The 15,516-nt window shown below is 25.6% G+C and overlaps 1 protein-coding gene across 1 annotated transcript in view; it reads right to left on the bottom strand.

Annotated features, from left to right (window-relative positions):
* The window catches only part of LOC117178178, a 56,140-nt gene that overhangs the window by 834 nt on the left and 39,790 nt on the right, over positions 1-15,516 (bottom strand). Inside the window, exons 24-30 of the mRNA XM_033369468.1 lie at positions 14,835-14,956; positions 14,477-14,752; positions 11,640-11,761; positions 8,772-9,133; positions 5,834-6,019; positions 5,525-5,756; positions 2,609-2,911 (exon numbers count right to left, since the gene is read on the bottom strand). Coding sequence (XP_033225359.1) covers positions 2,609-2,911; positions 5,525-5,756; positions 5,834-6,019; positions 8,772-9,133; positions 11,640-11,761; positions 14,477-14,752; positions 14,835-14,956 — 1,603 coding nt within the window. The remainder of the gene's footprint in view (positions 1-2,608; positions 2,912-5,524; positions 5,757-5,833; positions 6,020-8,771; positions 9,134-11,639; positions 11,762-14,476; positions 14,753-14,834; positions 14,957-15,516) is intronic.

The following is a 15,516-nucleotide window of genomic DNA, read 5'->3' as shown; positions in this document are numbered from 1 at the left end:
CCCACCGTATTCACCAGATTTAGCCCCCAGTGACTTTTTCTTATTTCCAAACTTGAAAAAATGGCTCGGTGGACAGAGATTTCCAGACAACGAAGACGTCAGACAACGCCTCTGTAAGTGCTTATTTTGAGGAACTTCCGAAAACGCACTTTTCTGAAGGATTAAAAAAACTTGAAAAGCGATTGACCAAGTGTATAGAGCTCCAAGGAGATTATGTTGAAAAATAAAAAAAAAATTACCCAAAAAAAATTGTTTTTATACTTCATTCTAAGGACTTATTGAACTACCCTCGTAGTATCGAATTTGATAGTTCCCGATAATAGATAATTCGTGACATTCTGAAATATCCGAAATTATCAAATTTCCGACACTGGCAAGTTTTCGAATTATATTATTTCATATCGAAATTCACAAATTATAATATTGTCGGCTATATTTATAATATTTTCAAATTTTTAATTTTTCGCTAATAGATTATTCCCAAAATAAAATTGCCAACATTCTAAAATATCCAAAACTCAAATTTACGACGCGGGAAAATTCTCGAATCTAAACATTTTAAAAAATTATTTTATAATGGGAAAGTAAAAAATAAATTATGAAATACTTTTATTCAATGAAGCTATTTTTTACTTTATTATTTGTATGTTCAGGTATTTTATTATTCTGGAATTCTCCCTGAGTCGTGAACTTTACAGTGTTGGGAATACAATTATGAAGGATTTTTTAGTCGTCTCCAAATTTTTGTTAAATCCGTCATATCAATTGACAAATTTTGGAAGCCCATGACATCGGATACATTTTTTATTGCAATCATTTGAAATCACGCATGATTTTTGCAACCTGTTCCAATAACTTGAAATTCTTAAAATCCCATTGAAATATTTTTAAATATTTTTTCAACCAATCTCTTGAAATATTTTTTAAAACTTCCACAATCCTTACCAAAATTTACAAATACTTTAAATAAATCTCTAGAAGTTTTCTGAAATTAGTTGAAATCCATAAAAATCTCAAAAATCTTCAATTATTCTGGAATCACTTGAAATTTCTAGAAACAAATAAAAGTTTTGTGATCTTCTAAAATCTCTTCAAATATTTTTTAATATTTCGAAAATTCCTCAAATCTTTTAAAATACTTTGAAAATCCTAAGAATTCTCTGTAATCCATTAAAACAAATAAAAGTTTTGTGATCTATTAAAATTTTTTAAATTTATTTAAATCTTTTTAAATCGTTTAGAATTTATAGATATTCTGTAAAAATCTTTTAAAATTATTTACAGTCTCTAGAAATTATTTGGAAATGCTTAAAATCATTTTTATTCTCTCGAAATCCCATAACATTCTTTGTAAGATCTTAAGCTTAAAATTTAAATGATCAACCCCTCACTATTAAAGAATTCACGAAAATGAATAATTTTATGTTACTTAATGAAATTATTTTTTATCTTCTTATCAAAGTAAATAATTGAGGATATTTATTTGCAAAAACAATGAAATATTTACACAATAACGTAAAAAAAATGACAATTAGCATCGGATTTCATTTTTAAATTTCGAATATAATGGAGAATTATCAAGTCACTTAAAAGCCAACCCAGTTTTCAAAAACAATTTGTGCGAGATTTTCGAGATATTTTATTAAATCATTTTTTTTAGATGGATTCATTTTTTTCAAAAAGAAATCCGTAACCACAATGAAAGAACGGTTACTTAAAATACAAAATAATTTTTTTTTCAATTTAGAATTTGTTTCAAATTAAAAAATAACTTATTTTTTGAATTGAATTAAGTGCACACTTTTTTTTAGTAAAAGTTGAGTATGTCAAACCTGAAATTTATTCAGCTTAAACCAAAGAAACATGTTATTTTGTTACTTCCGTGTACAAAAAATCATGGTGTTTAAAATATCTTTGATTCAAGCTGAAGAAATTTCAGGTTTGAGATCTTACAATTTTTCCAAAATGTGTGTATTTTATACTCAATTCAAAGAAATATATTTTTTGCCTATTTTCAGGAAATTATAAATTTAGCAAAAAAATGTCTTTTAAATATCTAATTCTATGTTACTATTCACTAGTAATAACCATAGAAATACAAAATTCGTCCAAATTTTTGTACTAATATGAAACATTTTTTTAAATTTTTGAAGTTTTAAATCCAAAGAGCGACCAAATAATTTTTATATAAACAATTGTAAAGTGCATTAACTTTAGCAGGACATAAGTCTACAAGCAAATGCACTATTCGGCCATTTATTCACAGAAATACATTCTGCTTTTACCAAAACGATTTGAACTTGATTTAATAGTGATATACCATCACAAAACTTTATCCTTCCGACATATTTGTGAATTTAATAAATAAAATTACATAAAAAAAATCATTATTTGGCCATTTGTTAACAGAAATACATCCTTCTTTCACTGAAACTATTTCAAATTGGCATAACAGTGATATACTGTAAAAACCGACTTTTGCAACATATTGTTTTTTATATTTTAAACCAATTGTATAAACAACGCTGTCAAGCCAATTGACAGAATGTATTTCTGTGGATAAATAGCCGAAACGTCAATATTTAAAGTTATAGATAAACGAAATTACCTTTAAAACATTATTCTTCTGGTCATCGTCCAAAAATGGCAGAAGAATAACAGCGAATTGGGCCTGATTACAGTCCAAGCAATACTGTATTATATCCTTGAAGTTTAACTTATTAACAACAGGACATGTGTGCAAAAGCCTCAGAGTCCTTATGCAATCTTCGATCTGTTTTGGAGTTGGATTAATATCTATTCGTCTGAAGGTTTCTGTTATTATTACTTGCCATCCTGATACGTATCCGGTACAATTAACAACATGACTCAGGGTGGCTACCATGGGTAAAAACCTTTCCAGTTCTGTCACCTTTGATGTAAATAAATTGTAGAAAAATGTTATTTACGTAATGATTTAAAAGAAATTGGTATATTTTTATCATTTTCTTCTTCAGGCTTCCTCCCGGTTCTCACAATAAAAATTCGTGATTTCTCCCGGTTTAGAAAAAAAATACTATCTTTCCGAAGCCCAGAGTTTTTTCACATATGCTGAAGTCGATGATCATCAGCAAACCTTTTTAAAAGAAATCTATTGTCCTTTAACCGTATTTCCTCACGTTAAAAATATTTGAAAAATTTTTAATGCATTATTAAATCAATTTTTAAAATTTATGTTTTGAACCTTTTTGAAACAATAACTAATAATTTCGAACTGAAAGCGATTTAATGTTTTAAAAATATATTGATTTTCCAAATTCATAATAAAAGGGTTTAAAATTAGATCATTTTTTGAAATTAAAAGTGTTTGAAATTGAAATTTTTTTAAACAGATGCTCTTCAGATTGAAAACTTTTAGACTGAAATTTTTAAAATTGGACAGTAGCATTAGAAAGGATTTGAATTGTACTATTTTAAATCAAAAGCATTAAAAATTGAATAATTAAAAATTGAAAACCTTGAAATATGAATAATTTTAAATTCAAATCGACTAAAATTTAACAATTTGAAATTGAAAACTAAATTGAATCTTTCAAAGTCAAAGCTTCAAAGGTAGTACATTAAAAATATTACTATTGAAACATTAAAATTTATAAGAAAAATTTGTCTAAAATCAAACAATAAATTAAATTGTTTTAAAAAAACATTCAAAATTAATAGGAATTTTTAATTTAAAACATTAAAAATAAAATTTTTTGATTTTTTGAAAAATAAACAATTTTTCCTAAAAAATCTGAAAAAATTCCATAGTGTTCTATGGTTAATTTCAAGACATTTTTAATCTATGGAACTTTTTTTAAAATTGAAGTTTTTGAGAAAAACAACGATGATGGAAAACCCCAGTTTTTGGAACATTTTTCGCATTTTGCTCGCCATTTTGGAAGAAAAAACATATATATAAAATTTTTTTCTTAAAGTTTAAGAATTTTGTGCACCGATGGTTGAAGAAATTTTAAAATATTAAAGCGTTTTATGCCTGAAAAAAATTATACAAATAAAAAATCAAACATTTTTCACTATTTTCGTATACAAAAACCGTCATATTTAATTTTGAAGTCAAAATATTCTAATTTTGACCACGGTTTCGAATTTAACTCACCCAAAAACATAAGGAACAGTACTTTTGATCTATTTATTGTTTTGTTATACCCTTAAATTTTGCGGTCAAACTCATGTTATAAAATTGATAGCTTTGGTCGTTAATAGGTTAAAAAAAGTAATACAAAAAAATATTTATATAATATGATTCAATTGGTTGAAATTGCTTTATATTTACATATAAAATTATTAAATTTGAAATTATTTAGACTTTTAATATGAAAATTTGGAAAGATTTAACAGAGAAATTGTCACCTATTTAATATTTGAATTTAAAGCTATAAAACAGTGAGCTTTGGCATTCAAAACTTTCAAAAATTAAGAAATTACAAACCAAAGTTTTTCAAATTTAAGTTTTTGAATCAATAAAGCTTTTCAAGAACACAAAGGTTAAACTATTCTCGAATTACGTATTAAACACTATAATTTTAAATTGAAATTCTAGATATTTTAAAAATTGTGAATATATATTATTAATAAGTATCATATAATGTAGTATCAAGTGACATTGAGAATAATTAGATACAAATTGAAGAATTCCTAAATTAGTATCTTGAAATTAGGCGTTATAAATCAATAATTTTAATATTGTGAATGATAAAAATAGCCGCATTTCTACGGTGCTAAATGTGGGGAGCTGGAAAAGGAGTTATTTGTATCGAAATTTCGGTACAAATAGCCGTTTTTTTCTGTCCTTTAAAATGATGCAAATAATTTTGTATAATGCCTTCTTTCACGGAGAAACTGCCTTTTTATTGTAATTTCATCATGTTTTCCGCACATAGATTTATTTTCTATAAATGTTACTAATTCTTTTCATAACTTTTACCAATTTTATTTAAAATTAGAAGTATATACAACTAATTCTTGTTTTGCTTCAAAGCAATTTTTTCTTCGGAAGGTACGAAATGTGAATACTGTCTTGGTCTGGAAGATAGTTTGTTGTTTGTTTTTAAATTAACAATTTTTCGATTAAAAAACCTCGATCATACTTCTAATTTTAAAGATAATTGGCAAACATTATGAAAACAATTAATAACATTTATAATTTTTTTGCGAAAAACATGATGAGGTTACAGAAATGCAGTTTTTCTGTGAAAAAATGCAAAAAATTGCATATTACTGCTTTGCCAAATTAATAATCAGGTAATGAGCCTTCATTAAAAAAGTGATTAACCAAAACAAAAATTGACGATTGCCGGTCTCCCCTTATGAGTTAGAAAAACATGAAATATTGCTCAAAGGAACCTGAAATTACCGGAAAAAGTTTATTTATCAACAATTTACAAGCTACAAAACGCGCGAATTATGAAATGCGGAAAATGACCCGGGTGGCTGGCCAGTCTGTATTCAATTGGTGTAATTTGTAGCTTATTTGATAACTTACCATTAGCATTTTTGCCATTTTGTTCAAAGTTTTATCCCACAAGTGGTAATCGTCTACGCCAAAGTCCAGACAAATGCGTAAAATAAGGGAAAGTAGCAACGGCGAATGAAACTGAGTCGTCAGCAACATCTGAGCTAGTTCAGGTTTTGAGCAAGATTCGAAACTGCTAACGCTGTATCTCAGCCCGAGATTTTCGAGTTCGCTCGAGTATTGTAAATGCTTCATGTATCGCCTGGAAAATATTAATAAATAGCAATTTCTTCTGTTGATTAATAAAGAGAAGGCATATTTTTTCTAAAAAAAACTTACTTGATATTGTTAATATCGCGTCCTGTTAAATTTTGCAAAGCATTTACGTCCAAGATTGTTTGCAAGACTTGAAGCGCACGATAACGAACTCCAGGTCCAAAATCATTGTTTTCCTCGTTAAATGAAATATTAATCAGAAAATGGGCTGATTGTACTGAGTCTCCGTGGTCGAGAATGTAAGAGGCCCTGAATAAATTTTTTTTTCATTAGACAAAACGCAAAATAGCCATCGTTATGCTTCTTAGTTTTTAAAACCTTGTCAGAGAAAAGGACGAGATTAACAATTTATTTTTAAATGTAGAAAAGAAGAAGCAATCTATTTATAAGAAATTGTATAGTTTTTAAATAAAGTTGAATCATTTTCGAATGAATTCTACCATTAAAGAATTTATAATTAAAAATTGGTTGCACATAAAACGCTGGAAATCTATTCGCAATTATATAAAAAAGTCAGATAAAAAGTCAAATAGATTAAATAAACAATTTTCATATGTTTAAAACCGTTCTTATATTCAAGAATATTTTCTTTTTTTTTTAATTCCATCTTTAATATTTAAATCGTGATACTTAAAAGTATAATCACACATTTATTTCCAAGTTTTGTAATTTTGGCCTTACTAAAGTTAATAATTTGAATATACTCTTGAATTTTTAACAATTGCAATATTGAAACCTTAAAAAATTGTAATTTCCTAAATTTTTTATTCAAACGCTTAATAATTTACACGTATAAAATGGAAGCTTTCAACACTTTCCAATTGAAAGTTTTTAAATTAAATGTCATTGAACTGCAAAATTGTTAATATTAAACTTTTATAAATTGAAGAATTCAAAGATGTCTGGTTAACAAGCATAAATCCATGCTATTATTTTCAATGCTCAAAATAAAAACTGGCAGTCCCTCTCAACTTACATCAATAAGAATGTAAAAAATGAAACATTTCTCTCTTCCAATTCAGCAAAAACTTCAAAATAAAAACTTTCCCCTTTAATGTGAATTTTAAAAATAAATTTAAAGGTATAAAATAAAAAACTACATCTTCCAATTCGGAAAAAAATAAATACCAAAATTCCTTCCATTTATTTTAAAATTAAAAATGTGAAATCCAAACTTTTTTTTTTATACATAACTCCTTTTAATTTTATTCATTTTAATTTTAAGTCGTTTCAAATAAGTAATTGTCCAATGTTATTTATATGTCAAAATTTTATACTTTCACTTACAAATTCAAAGTGTGAAAAATGTAGCAATTAAAGTTTTGACATTCTGAAATTTTAACGATTCAAGACTTTCTGTTCCAAACAGTTAAATTTGAAATTGTTTAGTTTTGAATATTTTATTTTTAATTGCTTATTTTAAGTAAAGAGTCAAATCTGTTGAAATTTACCAAAATTAAAAAAAAGTTTCTTTTTTAAATTAAAAAATGTCAAATCGAATTGGTTCGAAAAGGAATATTTTATACTGAAACAATATTTGAATAGTTCAGTTTTAAAAATAATAAAATAATAAATATTTATAGTCGATAAACTTAAAACATTTTTATCAAAAATTCTTAAATTGAAACGCTTTTAATTGCTAATTCTTTAAGTATTCGAAACCAATTTTAAAATGTAATTTCATTGAAAAAGTTGATTTAAACAAATTATTTTGAAATAATTTAAATTTTTTAATTACGTTTGAAACTTTTCAAAACTTATAAATTCTTTACTTACTCCAATTTCCTCTAAACTAATAAGTGTTAAATAGTAACTTATAACATCAAAATTAAAAAATTTCACTAACAAATTAAAAATTGTTTAAAGTAGAACAATTAAAATTGTAACGTTCAAAGTTTAAATTTTGCTCTTTGAAATTTTAACAGTTTACGGCTTTCTATTTTAAAAAATCAGTTTCAAACTGTTAACTTTTGAATAATTGACATTTAAGTTTTCTTTAAAAATTAGCAATAAAAGATTCCTTAAAATTACATAATTATTGTTCTTTTTTCGATAAAAAACATCAAATTGAATGGGTTAAAAATATACTTCAGACTGAAGCAATATTTGAATAGAATTTGAAATTAAATAAATTAAATTTCGGAGAATCTAGGCACGGTCTTTAATAAAAGCGTTTTATTATGAATGCATTAATTTGAAGTTATTTGAAAACTGATTATATTTATTTGAAATTTTAATCAGAAGTTCACATCATTGTTTAAATAGTAAGGCTTTCGAATTGAAACGGTTCAATTTTTCACGTTTAAATCTGTAAATTATTTAATTGCGAATGGATTCAGAATCATCATGTAAAATCAATTTTTGTTCACTTAAACTTATATTTATAATTGATCAATTAAAAAAGTATTTTATACAAAAATTTAAATTTCAAATACATTTCATTTTTTATTTGTTGTGTATTCAAAACTGGATTTTTAAATTCTTTAATTTAAAAATACAAGCTTAAAAGTGAAGCTCTAAAATTTCAGTGAATTTTACTGACAGTGATTTATTTTGTAATTTATGAAACTAAATGAAATTTGCGAAAAAGACTTAAACCCATTATGGCTAGCTTTTTTTAGTGCAGAGTCCTTTGTAAATAATTTATCAAAAAAAGGAGGTGATCGAAAGGCTATTTAGAATTTGTTTGTTCTCAATTTTTCTTCTACAATTTTGTAAAATTCCCGGTTAAAAAATAAATGTAATGTCATTTCCTAGGCTTTCACGGTCTCAAAAAATCCCGAGTCATTTCCTGGATTTCCCGGTCCAGCAGCCACCCTGAAGATATAATGTGATAACAAATTTGTAATATTTCAAGTAATTGGATAACTTTTCCTTCAAAAAATTTGACAAATTCCCGGTGAAACTGTAAATTTCGTCACTTCCCGGGTTTTCCAGGTCTTAAAAATTCCTGGCCATTTTCCGGTTTTCCGATAAAGTGGCCATTTTCTATTATTTATACCTCAATAGATTTTCGTCAGCTGAATTCACATCTTGATTCGCCAACCCAAATATCTCTGTAGTGCTATCATTCATCCTCATGTCTTTTACTTCTGGCTGGAGCCACTCTAAAAGTAAATCCGTGCGAATTTTCACCATATTAAGATTAAAAAGATTGCCGAAGCAGTCAGCAGCTGAATTTATATCCGGCCTATTTGGTGTAGCTGCTCTGTATCTCAGGGGAATACTTTCGTCCATGTAGATTTCTCGAATCAATTTTTCAGGATACAATATCAAGGAATCCGTCAGGTAACGTTTTTGTCCCAATCCGTGTGTGTAGAGAATATGTTTCGAAGTAAAACGATGATATTTAGATTTGATTTTCTAAAAAGGGAGGGTGACATGAAGGACTAGCGAAGAATAATTCAAAGTTAGGGTGACCAGACGTCCTGATTTATCAGGAAATTTTCTGATTTTTCATTAGGGTTTCCAAAAAGAATCACATTTTTAGTTCAAATAAATTTCAACTAAGAAAAAAGAAATCTTCAAGAAAATAGTTCAATTTTAAACCAAATTGATCAATATTCTATAAAAAAGTGAACTCTCAACGAAAAGTGTAAGAATTGATATTTCCACCCAAAATATATTTTAATTTTCAATCAAGAAAAGTTGAATTTAACAAGAAAATACGAATTTTCAACAAATTAGTTGAAAACTAAACCAAAATAAATTAATTTTCAAACCAAAAAGCGGAAATTTCAACAAAAAAAGATTTTTCAGTGCATAAAGAAAAAAAATCTCATCCAAAATGTTGAATTTTCAAGCCAAAAAGATGAATTTCCTGGAAAACTGTTGATTTTTCAACTCGAAAATATGAATTTGTAACCAAAAAGTTTAATTTACAAACCAAAAGATTAATTTTTCAACCAACTGCATAAATTTTCAAATCAAAATTATATATTTTTCAACCAAAAATGGAATAGTTAAATATTTAATTTCGAAAAATGGTATAGTTAAATTTTCAAGTTCGAAAAATAAATTTTGAACCAAAAATATGAAGGTTCAACTGATGAAATTACCTTTTTACCAAAAAAGACGAATGTTCAACAAAATAGTGGAATTTTCACCTAAAAAAGACAAACTTTCAATTAAAAAAAAAATAGTTGAATTTTCGGTAAAAAAAATTCATTTTCAGTCATATAAAATAAATTTGCAACGAAGTAGTTAAATTTTCAACTAAACAGATGAAATTTAAATTTTCACTAAAAAGAAGTAATTTTAAAGAAAAAAAGATTCACTTTAACAAAATACATGGATTTCAAACCAAATTTGGAATATATAAAGGAATTATATAAAGGAATTTTTAACAAAGTAGTTCCAGTTAGTTGATTTTTCAACCAAAAAAGATGAATTCTTAACGAAAAATGTAATAGTTGATATTGCAACCAGAAAAGATTTTTATTTTAAACCAAAAACATTTGAATTTGACCAAAAAATACGAATTTTCAACTAAAAAAAGTGACTTTTTAACGAAATTGTTGAATTTTCAACAAAATAATAAAAATGACTTCAATTCTAATTTATCGAAAATTCCCTATCATGATTTCCAGTTTTCGATTTCACTTTCGATTCTTGGTGATCGATCCTTCCCAATTTGTTCGTTTTCAGGAAAAAGAAATTCCACATTTTCTCAAATTAGTCAACATTAACCTGTGCGTCGTTTTTTTTTAATTATTAACTTTTTATAAATTAAAGTTTAGCTGTCAAAATAGGAGTTTTATCTGCTTCTATGTATAATTTAGACTAAGCATGATATTTCTCAAGTATTTAAAAACTAATTTTGAAATTTTAAAACTATTATTGTTATTTGTTTAAACAATTTTTTCACCTGTAAATCGTGAAAAGTTATTAATATTCAGGATGAATGATACAGCTAAAAAGTAATATTTCTTGTTTAATATATTCGGTAATTATTTAAACAATTTTAATTTATTTAAACGACTTTTTCCTCTGCAAATCGTGAAAACTTATTATTTTCTTGAATTAATTACATATTTAACAAACGTTGACAGTAATATATTTATTAAACTATATTTGGAAGTTATTTTTAACAAATTAATTTTTCTAAACAATTGTTTTCGCTACTAAATCTTAAAAATGTACTACTTTCCGAAATTACTATCATAGTTGATAAATACTAAGAGTTATATATTTTGTGAAAGACAGTTTGCAAATTATGTATAAAATTTTCATTTCTTTAAATAACTTTTTCCCTTGTAAATCTTGAAAAAGTAATATTTTCTTAAATTAATGATGTGTTTAATGAATTTTGAGAATTTCAGGAGTGATCGTTTTTGTGGAAAGCAGTTTGCAATTATTAAAACAATTGATAATTACTCACTTGAGCCTTTTCATAGGAAATAAATGTTTTTAAAAAATCGAAAAAATATTGTTTTTGCATGAATTTCACATAAAAGTGATATTTTATATTTTGGGGCATTTTCCAAGTACAGCGTAAGAAGATTCAGCGGGTCAAAGTTCAAATTTATTTAGTGGAAATTATTTCTGAAACATTCCTGAAGAGATGACGGAAACTTTAATTTACAAAAAGTTAATGAAATGCACTTATTTTTTTATTCTTTCAGAAACTGAGCTTTTTCCATGGAGAAGTAGATAAAATTCTGCATAAAAAGAGTGAAAATTTGTCTCTCTTGGTAAAAAATTATTCGTGAGAGTTTAACTTCTTTGTTAAAACTTCATATTTTCCGGTTGAAAACTCAACTGTGTTACAGGAAAATCATCTTTTTTGGCTTGAAAATTTCTTCATTTCCTGACTTTCCGATCAAGCCATCTGATCACCCTATTAAAATTTAGTGGTTGATAGACTCACCTCCACCATTTCAGTTCCACTCGACTGAAGAGTAGTATCACCTACGACGCGTATACTGAAATCCGTTTCCCATAATTGGGCATAGTTGTAACATTCTTGAGCTGCTGCGACTTGATCAGCACCTTAAAGATTGATAAACGTTAGAATGGAAAAAAAGATGAAAAAAATGCTCAGTGTATATTTCAAACTTTTTTTACAGTAGTTCAATATTTTGCCATGACTCGAACTCACTTTAGAAATAAAAAATAGTGTGAATAGTGGCATACATTTTTAAATAATAAACCTATATGTATATAAAGCGCACACACAAGCTTTGAATCGAATTTCTAAAAATGTATTTCTTTAGACACAGAGAGTAAAAAGTTTTAGATGAATTTCAATTTATAATATTTTTGTTTTATTTTAAAAAAATAGATGAGAAGCTATAATTATAAAAAAATGAATAAAATAATAAACACTAATATTTCAAGTACAGGGTGGCCGTTTTCATAGAAGAAGAAAAATTCCCGGTCATTTCCCGGTTTTTTCCCGATTCACAAACATTTTTCACGGCCAATGAAATTTAAAAAGTCAAACTATATTCTAAACTTTCTAAATTTATTACTTATTACCTTACAATAATAAGTAATAAATAACAAATTAAAGCATTTAAAGTGGAGCCCTTGAATTCCAAACTTTTAAAATTGAAGTTTAAAAGTTTTTCAATTAAAAAATGGTGTATTCAAAAGCTCAAAAATTTACACGTACCAAATGGAAGGTAGTAACGCTTTTCAAACAAACAATGTTAAATGGAATGCAAATAAACTGCAAAATTTAGAACTTTTATAAATTATAGAATTCAAAGATTCAGATCAAGTTCCAAAAATATAAATCCACGTTAACATTTTCAATAGTCTAAAATAAAGAATCAAGCAATGAACTTTAAAAATTTCAAAATTATATTATTAACATTAAAAATTGAAAAATAATCTGTTTTTAACTTAACAGTTCTTAAATGAGAATTTAAATTATTTTTATTTTAAATAGTCCAGACATCCTTTGAAAGCTTAAAAATTTTATTTCAAAATCTTCAGAAATCTAGAAGTGGTTTAAAGTTTTTCCAAATTCAAAATAATTTTTGGATTTTTTTCGGAACTTTTAAATATATTTCAAATGAATTAAATTTTTTCTAAAACTTTTTGAAAATTCTGCAAATTAAAAAAAATTTTATTTGAATTTACAAATAATAATAGAACACTTATTATTTTTAAAAATATTAGAGTAATTTTAAGAGATATTTAGAAGTTTTAAAAAGATTCGAATTAAATTTAGAACTTGAAATAATTTGAAATACTTACAGCCGAACTTAAGATAAAATGTAGATTTTTGCAGATTTAAAACAAAAAATTGAGAATTTTTTTAATAATTGTGAAAAACTTCAAAAGAATAAAAAAATTTCTTAAGATTCTTAGAAAAATTGAAAATGATTTTTCACTTTGAAAACTTATTTTAACAGAAAGTTTAAGAAGATTTTAAGAGATTAAAAAAATTATCAAAGAAGAACAAGGAAGATTTTAAGCATTTTTTTTTTTAATTTGCAGGATTTGCAAAAATTGTAGGAAAATTTCGATTAATTTAAAAATATATTTAGAAGTTCTGAAAAAAATGTTAACACACTTCGTTTAAATTACTTGAAATAATTTCAAGTTTTTAATTAATTTTGAATCTTTTCAAAGCTTTCTATGTAAGACAATTCAGTTTCAAATTGTTTTCTTTGAAATATTTGGTTTCAATTTAATCGTCTTAAATGAACAGTGAAATATTGTTCAATATTAAATACTTATTCTTTTTCTACGCTAAGAAATTCCAAATTAAATGGGATAAAAAATGAATAATTTCGACTCACAATATTTTTAATTGAATAAAAACCTTTAATTATGTCTATATTATTATGGATTTATTTTTAAGTTGAAAATAGTAAAATTCACGTTTTCATTTTTTAATTGCTAAAAAAATTAATAGAAATAATATATTAATAAATTTGTTTATTGAATTTAATATACAAAATAATATAAAGGAAGACCTGAAATTCTGAATTAAAAATATATTATTGAACGGATCTAGAATAGTTTGGAAAAATACATTATTGTTCAGATTTGTATACTTTGAGTGCAGATCTATTTTAAAAATAATGCATTTATTTATATTTACAGTTGATAAAATGAAACTGTTTTTATCAAAAATTTTCAACTTAAAATGCTTTTAATTTTTAAATGTTTACATGTTCAAAACTGCATTTTAATTATTTCAAAAACTGTTGAAATTGAACTTGGGTACATTTTTCTTCTGAAAATTCGTAAAATTCCCGGTTTTTCTTCCCTGTCCGGCAGCCATCCTGTTTTTTATAAAAAAAATCTTCGATTTTAAAAACTTCTAATTTTTATTTATTTTTTTAACCATTAAAACTGCATTTTTAAATTCTTTAAATTAAAATATATGCTTAAAAATTAAAAATCTAAAATGGAAAATTTTTGAAGTGAAATATTTTCGAATTAAGCATTCTAAACTAAAAGATATAATAATTTATAAAAATCACAATTTAACAAATTATTTAAAAAAAGGTTGAAATTAAAGTTGGATAACATTTTTATTCTAGCAATTTTATATAATTCCCAGTAAAAAAATAAATTCACTGCCATTTCCCGGTTTTCCAGGTTTCCCGGTCCAGCGGCCACCCTGAAGTAATAGGGTAGATTTTGCTTCTAAAACTTTGTAACGTTTAGATTATTGGAGAAATATTAAGTAAAACATTATAGGAGGAATATTGAAAGAGATTGTTACATAAATTTAGAGCTCACCTGGTGGTGTGTGATTGGCTACATAGTACAAAGCTGCAGTTCCATATTCCAACGCCTTCGGTCCTGACATGAGCTGAATGCACTTTTTAATTTCCTTAAGTAAAGCACTGTGTTTTGGATAAAGAGACCACTCGGAATTATTTCCCGCTTTCTGACCACCCCAGGTTTGAGCCACGGCACCTTTGACTGCCAAAGTGCAAATAAGGTCACTTTCCAACTCCAGAACAGGGGCGATTTCCAACCATTTTTCGTACGTCTTCAAATTTAATTCAGGCGCTAAAAAAACATTATACGATTCAATCAAATTCTATAAATTAATTCTATTCAATATTATTTCCATATCAAGAACTAAACTTACTGATTATTTTCCATTGGTTTACACCTGGCAAAAATGGAAGTCTCCATTCAGCAATTGGAGGCAAAGTACTATGATCTGGATTCATGTTCACCCATTGTTCTTGTTCTATTTCAGTTGGTTTCCTAGAAGGAAGGTTTTAAGTGAGTATTAAAAAAATTTTATTTCAAATTTAAAATGGGTCATTCCAAAAAAATGTTAGATTCCAACTATTTTTTTTTAAGTTAATTTTCAACAACATATATTTATATTTTCAACTAAAATGATAAATTTTTAAAAACGAAAATAACTTTCAAGAAAACAGTTCAACTTTGAATCATGGATTTTAATTTAAACAAAAACTGTTTTAACTCTAAAAAATTTCCAACAAAATGATAGCATTTATAGCCGAAAAAGATGAATTTTCAACCAAGAAGAATAGTTTTCTACCAAACAAATTTTTTAAGAAAACACATCAATTTTCAACCAAATACTTGAATTTTCAACTAAAAACGATAAATTTGCAATTAAAAATATAAACTTTGTAACCAATAATGAAAGAGTCACATTTTCACCTAAATAAAATAATTGCCAACCAAAACAAAAAGAAATTTTTACAAAACAGTTTAATTTTCTACCAAATTGTTGAATTTTCATCCCAAAAAGTATAATTTTCAACAAAAAAGTTAATTTTCAACCAAACACT

The sequence above is a fragment of the Belonocnema kinseyi genome, chromosome 8, assembly GCF_010883055.1.
Source record: "Belonocnema kinseyi isolate 2016_QV_RU_SX_M_011 chromosome 8, B_treatae_v1, whole genome shotgun sequence".
Taxonomy (NCBI): Eukaryota; Metazoa; Arthropoda; class Insecta; order Hymenoptera; family Cynipidae; genus Belonocnema; species Belonocnema kinseyi.
This window is presented reverse-complemented; position numbering and strand designations above follow the sequence as displayed.